This window comes from Sebastes umbrosus, chromosome 7, assembly GCF_015220745.1.
Source record: "Sebastes umbrosus isolate fSebUmb1 chromosome 7, fSebUmb1.pri, whole genome shotgun sequence".
NCBI lineage: Eukaryota > Metazoa > Chordata > Actinopteri > Perciformes > Sebastidae > Sebastes > Sebastes umbrosus.
Genome location: NC_051275.1, coordinates 35,099,032 through 35,106,535, shown reverse-complemented (window position 1 = coordinate 35,106,535; position 7,504 = coordinate 35,099,032). Strand labels below are relative to the sequence as shown.

At 39.6% G+C, this 7,504-nt stretch overlaps 1 protein-coding gene across 9 annotated transcripts; it reads right to left on the bottom strand.

Moving 5' to 3' along the window:
• Positions 1 to 407: 407 nt before the first annotated feature.
• On the bottom strand, positions 408 to 7,049 carry LOC119491111 (integrin-linked kinase-associated serine/threonine phosphatase). 9 transcript variants are annotated; one of them, XM_037774777.1, is made up of 11 exons: positions 6,779 to 7,049; positions 6,610 to 6,733; positions 5,200 to 5,364; positions 4,958 to 5,075; positions 4,770 to 4,876; positions 3,529 to 3,622; positions 3,119 to 3,206; positions 2,876 to 3,012; positions 2,233 to 2,352; positions 1,834 to 1,915; positions 408 to 637 (listed from the first exon to the last, which is right to left on the bottom strand). In XM_037774777.1, the coding sequence occupies exons 2-11, from the start codon at positions 6,653 to 6,655 to the stop codon at positions 497 to 499; spliced, it is 1,098 nt and encodes a 365-aa protein (XP_037630705.1). In that variant the 5' UTR covers positions 6,656 to 6,733; positions 6,779 to 7,049; the 3' UTR covers positions 408 to 496. The 9 variants fall into 9 exon arrangements, with proteins under 9 accessions (XP_037630705.1, XP_037630704.1, XP_037630706.1 ...); XM_037774776.1 differs by having other exon boundaries at positions 6,610 to 6,728; XM_037774778.1 differs by having other exon boundaries at positions 6,610 to 6,723.
• Between the last annotated feature and the right edge of the window lie 455 nt (positions 7,050 to 7,504).

The following is a 7,504-nucleotide window of genomic DNA, read 5'->3' as shown; positions in this document are numbered from 1 at the left end:
ATTTTAAAATGTAGAAACTGTCAAAATAATGACTTAGTGTCTCAAAATAATGACTTAGTATCTTAAAATAATTGCTTATCTCAAAATAACTTAATATCTCAGCAGCTGCTTCTCACCATTGAACTTTTTCTCCTCTAATTTCTTAATTTAACTTGTTTTGTCGTTCTTTTCTTTTCTTGCTTATTTATTAGATCTTATTTTGTTCTTTTACTGATGCCTCTTGTTGTTTGCACTGTCCCTCTTTGCTGCTGTAATCCTGCAAACATCCCCGCCGTGGGGACCAATAAAGGATCATCTCTTTATCTTAAAAAAGGACCACTTCGTCCTTCAGTTCATCACAAACATTCAACACCATCACATCTGGAGACACAAACACTCAGATCATTAAATCACTTCTACAGCCGAGATAAAGAAAATACTTTTATTGGAAAACAGACGAGACAGCGAGGAGGTCAGCCAGATGTGTGTGTGTGTGTGTGTGTGTGTGTGTGTGTGTTCAGAAGCCGATAGAGAGCAGGATCACAGTGACGTTGTCGGCGCAGCCTCGCCTCACCGCCTCACTGGCCAACTGTTGGCAAGCAGCTTCAAACTTCACCTCCTCCTCCGTCAGCCCCGACCTCGGCTCCACGCTCCCCTCCTGCAGGAGAATAACTCCAGTTTATTACAACTCTCGTCTTATTTTGGTAGTTTTTTAACGTTACTAACGGTGCGATCACACCAAGAGAAAAGCAAACATTTCGAAAGTTCTGCAGTTATAAAGAACGTCTCTTCTTCTTTGATTTCTGAGCGGAGCTACACACGACGGACATCAGAGATAATAATATCATGAGAGACTGTAAGTTGCTGTGAATTTAAAAATATAAATATAAATATATATGTGCTTTATGTGTGTTTGTTACTCTTTAACCTCAGACAATAAAAAAAAAAATTTTTTTTAGTAAATTTGAGTAATTTCTCGTTAATTTATGACTTTATAATCTCAGACAATATAAAAAAAAAAAAAAAAAAAATTAAATTTTTTTTTGGTATCGTAAATTTGTTATTTTTCCCCGTAAATATTCAATTTTCAGGACAATATTACTTTTTTTTGTCCCCCTCTACAATGGCTCTAATACGCTGTCATAGTTATTGTCTTATTTGTGAAAATATTTTTTTTCCTCCGCTGATGTTAATCAGTCAGCTCAGCTTCATAATCAGAGACACTGACCGCTGACATCTGATCGAGTTATGACTCTTAGAAAGACTCACAGGTGGCAATCACCACCAGCTGCCTCTAAAAGCTTATAAAACAACAAAATCACGAATCCAACTCAAAAATGAGACTAAAACTTTACTGTTTTTTGCTAAATGACTAAAAGTAGACTACAACTAACATATTGTCTTCAAAAAGCTAAATCAAAATAAAGCAACATCATCGCCCTGCAGACCCACAGACTGAGACGTACGGACGGAGATTGATAAACTCTATGACGGCTGCCAACATTATTAAAATAATAGTCCACGTTTCTAGTATTATATTAAATAATATTTGTGTATATTGTTTTAAATCTGAAGCTAGCCAGCTGGTTCCCATGGCGTTACAGAGGATAGCTAACGTTAGCTTCGTAACATGAACCACTGCGCAGGGTCATCACTTCGCTGTCGTTTAGACTTGTGCTTGTGTACGTCTGAAACTGTGGGTGTCTGCAGGGCGACGTTCCTCTGATAAGGCGACAGAACATGTGACGTGACTGCACAGGAAGACTGTGAGCACAACTACAACTACATGAAGAACGACAGATGAAGACCTGAGCTGTAATCAATCCTCCTTTAAAAGAGGAGAGAGAGAGAAACCTGCAGGATGTTGAGGACGAATTTAACGGCTTCATCAGCAGAAAACACTTTGAACAAACCGTCACAGGCCAGGATGATAAACCTGCAGACAGAGAGAGACAGAGAGAGAGAGTGAGAGAGAGTGAGAGACAGAGAGAGAGAACAAACAAACAGAGAGAGAGACAGAGAGAGAAACGTCAGCAGCTGCAACTTCCTGTTTCTGCAAGAAAACATCACCACCCAAGATGAGATTAAACAACCTAGATATAACGTGTTCATCAGGGAGCTTTACAGAAGCTGGGAGGTGGAGCCAGGCTAGCTGTTTCCCTCTGTTTCCAGTCTTTATGCTAAGCTAACCAGCTGCACCTTCATAAACATGTGTAGAGTGTAACCAATCAGCGTCTGTGGTTGTGTTCTTGCCTGTCATTGGCTGTGAGCTGACACCTCCTCATGTCGGGGGATGAAATGACTCCACAGCGTTTGTACTGACCGTCTCCGATGGACCGGGACACCTCGAGGACGCCCAGCACCCGGCCGTCCCTGCAACACACACACACACACACACACACACACACACACACACACACACACACACACACACACACACACACACACACACACACACACACACACACACACACACACACACACACACACACACACACACACCGTTAAACGTTAGCTTCGTCCAGCAGCAGAATAGATATAGAGAGGTAGAATATGTAACCGTTCCTGCATTAAAACAACAAGACCGATGTTCTATATTTTCTTGAGTTGTGTGCGTTTTTCAAACCAGAGAAATCTGTGATTTTTAATCAAGGTAACAGTATCGGGTACCGGGTCCAATACTGTGCTCATGTACTCGTAAAACGGCTCCAATACAACGGATCCGATACCACTTTACGGCAGCGTGACGTTAACTTCTCGTCACCATCTTTCGGGTCCTATCGCATGCGCTCACGCTCCACCTCCCCGACGGTGCGGGCGAGACACGCCGGTGGTGCGACCGACCCCTCCGGCTGGGCTCCATCCTAACTGGAGTGTTTGTTTGTAGGTGGTGTACCTGACGGTGCCTCCCGCTCTCTGGATCCTCATCCTCTCCTTGTAGATGGTCGGGTTGTGGTCGGTACTCAGAGGCAGAGTCAACGACCTCCTCCGTCCGTCTGCTCCTCCCGTCGCCTCCATCCGACACAACACCGCCTGCAGACACACACACACGCGCACAGGCTGACAGCTTGTCCTGCAGACGTTCATCTGACGGGTATTTAAGGTCATACATAGAGCACTGTTAGAATCCCAGCGTTACCCTGCTGTCTCCCAGGTTGGCCACGTACACCACGTCGTCCACCACCAGCACACAGGTCGCCGTGGAGCCGTCCTTCCACGCTGGCTTCCTGTTGCACAATACAGAGAGACGACTGACGGAGGCTGAATTATTCTCCATTAACATCAGAGAGCTGACTGATCTGTGATCATCTCCTGGACGTACAAACCACTATCACTGGATTACTGTGAGACTGAAGAAAACTGATGATGTTTCTGAAGCGTCTTCTTTCTATGATTTCTGAGAGGATTTATAGACATTTATTCATGATCAAATCTTACAATAAGTCTAAAAAATGACTTAAAGTCTGCCCTGTGACGTTGTAACGTTGTAACGTAGCAACGTAGTGACTGCACAGCATTTGTATTCAGGGTTTCTCTGTGAACTCTTACTGGCTGGAAGCTTTCTTCAGGAAGTCGTCATCCGTCTGCCTGAAAGTGTCCAGGAGACATTTCCTAATTAGCTTGTCCACATTCTCCGTTTCTCCTGAAAGAGACGACACGTTTCAGCCGTTAAGGAGGCAGCGATCTGTTTCATCCTGTTCATCTTCAGAAGAGAAATAACTAACTATTTATAATCTAATTTAATACGTTTTAAGACCTAAACAAATAAAATGTAAAACTCTTTCCACAGCAGAACGACTGCACGTTAAGACCGGGCGACATGTTTTCATTAATATGGATATTTTCTAGGACTGTCAATCCATAAAATAGTTAATCGCACATGTTTTATCTGTTCAAAATGTACCTTAAAAGGGAGGTTTGTCAAGTATTTAATACTCTTATCAACATGGGAGTGAACAAATATACTGCTTTATGTAAATGTATGAATGATAAAAATACAAAAAAAAAAAACACTTAAAAACTTCAAAAAATACAAAAAAAATACTTCAAGGTAATTTAAACTACAAAAAAATAAAAATAAAAACACTTCAAAACAAAATTTCAAAAAACATGAAACTAAAAAAAAATTAAAAACTTTAAAAAAAAAGTAAAAAAAATAAATAAAAACATTTTCGAACGTTGTTCGGATATTTCTCAGAATTTTTTCGGACTTTTTTCTGATAATTTTCAGACGTTTTCAGACATTTTTTGGACAACAACCCTCACACATTCACATATCTGGAGGTCAGAGGTCAAGGGACCACTTTGAAAATGGACATGCAAGTTTTCTAGTTTCATATGACACCAGGATCTTCACTCTATCTTTAAAACTGAGCCGCTACAACCTAAAAATCACAAGTTGCGTTAAAGCGTTATAGAAATTAGTGTTTCCTTGTTATTGTTCAAATCGGCGGGACGAGAGCTAGTTACCGTTAGCTGCTAGCAGCCGGTAAGCAGCACGGAGTTAACAGCTAACGCTAACTAGCTCTCCTCTCCTTATACACTGTATTAATAATCTGAATATGTAAAGTAACTAGTACTCTAGTGGAGTAAAAAGTACAATATTTACTCTGAGATGTAATGGAGTAGAAGTAGAAAGTAGCAGAACATAGAAATACTCAAGTAAAGTACAAGTACCTTGAATGTGTACTTAGCTGTTAAAGATGGATACCGGTCGATGACACATCAGTGAAACGAGTAAAATAAAGACACGTGGTGATTAAACGACGGACTGTCCCTTTAAAACTCACCGCTGGGGAACTTCTTGGCCAGATTGTGGTGGAGATGCTCCGCGGCGAATCGAGAGGCTCGAGCTCCGCCGTGACCGTCAAACACGGCGAAGTACGAGACACGAGACCTGCGGGGACACAAAGGACACGTCAGAGAGACGAAACGCTCCCTCGCTCCGCTGATGATGACAACCTCCTGTTGGACTTACACTTGTCCCGGCAGAGCGGACAGACAGCCGCTCATGTCCGGCAGCAGAATGTGAGCGTCCTGCATCTCCTCCCGCTCGCCACGCCTCACCGCCACGTAGCCTTTCAGCACGGGGAGGCCTGGACGACGACACACATGTCAGTCTTTAAACACATCATGTGTTCATGTCATGTTGTACTCTACTCTGTTCTACTGTAATTAGAGGGAGAAAGAAACAAACATTGTGGTGGAAGAGCTGAAGACCTTCTTTACAAACTTTCTTGACCTCCTCCTCTTTTATATCAGCGTAACACTCGGCGTCTTCTCGTTTTCGTTTTAATCTCTTCTCCTTTTCCTCCTCCTCCTCCTCCTCCTCTTCTTCTTCTTCGGTGTCCTGTGGTCGAGCTGTGACCGCTGCTGGAACTGGACCTGAAGAAGAATCAAACCAAACTGGTGAGGAGCAACAAAACGCTTCATGACGGAGAGAAAATCCTGAATTTAAAAAGGTACAAAATGGTTCGTTTCCATTCAGATTAAAGCTGAAGCAGAATCATATAAACGCTCCAATACGCCTTCAACGCCAACGCCAACGCCAACGTCATTTCTTTCCACACTAACGCTGACTTCCATTTTCTCCACTCCTATTAATCCTCCCATCGTTACAGGAAGTCAATCAAGTTTCAACTAATGTGAGAATCTGTCACCGGTACACTTTACTAGAGCTGAAAATAAATAATGGGCAACTATTTTGATAATCAATTTGTCAGTTCAGTAATTTTTTAAAGCAAAAATAGTGAAACAATTCCAATATCTTCTGATTCCAGCCTCTCAAACGAGACGATTTCCTGCTTTTCTTTGTCATATATTATTGAAAACTTAATATTTTTGTGTGTTTGGTCGAACAAAACGACATTTGGAGACGTCACGTTTGGCTCTGTGAAGTTGTCATGGACATTTCTTGACATGTTTTTTGCTGTTTCATAGAATACACGATTATTAATTAAAAAAATGATCAGCAGATTAATCAGTAATGAAAATACTCGGTAGTTGCTGCTCTACACTTTAACCTTTATACTATTTATTTAATGTTACTTCCTGTTTATAGCTGCACACATCGTAGTATACATATATATTTATTTATTTTACTACCTTTTAACAAGCTGTTAAACCATCACAACAGTATAAGTATTATATATATATATATATATTTATGTGCATTACCTGTATACATAATCACAAATAAAAAAGTTTTTGTCTTTGCCAAACTTTATTATGTTAATGTTTTATTACATTACTATATTTCTATCATAATTCTATATTTATCATCACTACTTAATCACATTATATATTATTCCACCACTCTCACTTTTAACTTAATTTGACTTTAATTGCTCCTGTATAGTTTATATACTTCTAATTATTTATTTTTTAAACTTTATTTATTTATCTGTATTTATGTCTCTCCTTGTGCTGCTGCAAAACCTTATTATGTTATCTTATAAAATATAACATGAGGTGAAATGTACTAATACAGTATATATATATATAATATATAATATAGTGCAGAAAATAAAATATAATATCTAGAATAGTATTCATCATCAGCACTAAAGTCTCTCCATTCACAACATCCTGGTTTTATTAACATTAAATGGCTAATTGGTCTGAACTCACCTGTGCAGGTGTGTGTTGGTTCTGGCAGGTCGTCGAATAGATCCATTCTGCTCAGGTGCTAACCAACCAGCTAACTAGCCTAGCCTAGCCTAGCCTAGCCTAGCCTAGCCTAGCCTAGCCTAGCCTAGCCTAGCCTAGCCTAGCCTAGCCTAGCCTAGCCTAGCCTAGCCTCTCCCAGTCCAGCCCAGCCTAGCCTAGCCTAGCCTAGCCTAGCCTAGCTGGTTAGCTACCTGTGTGCACCTGTGCACGGCTCAGAGTCCGTGCGTGAGTTAACGTTGATGAGTTGACGGTTAAAATGTGTGAAACGTTTCATTAAACACGTTGAATGATTCTCAGTCCGCCGCTCGTTCATCATTTAGATCATGTAGCTGCAGAGAAGAACCAGGTTAGCATCAGGTTAGCATCAGGTTAGCATCTGCGTCATAGCACTTCCGACAGCCTTCACAATAAAAGCCTCTACCACACTATAAAGAGCAGTGATGAGAATATCTGAAAAATAATATAATTTATAAGAACTTATTAACTTATATATAAATAATACAAAATATTTTTTTTTATTAATCAATTAAATAGATTAATCGATAAAGAAATAATCGTTAGTTGCAGCTCTGAAAATTAAGCTGCTTTTCTTTAAAAATGTTTTGTGTTTTCAAACAATAAAAACAAAAATAAAATAAATAAATAAATAAATAAATAAATAAATAAATAAATAAATAAATAAATAAATAATAAATAAATAATAAATAAATGACTCGTGAATCATTTAAAAATCATGTTTTTATTCCAGAAGCTTTAAATCAACTAGTCAGTTAATAAAACTAATCAGCAGCCAATAATTGATCAGCTCTGTTAAAAAAATAAATAAAATAAAAGTCCTCAACGTTAAAACATATTT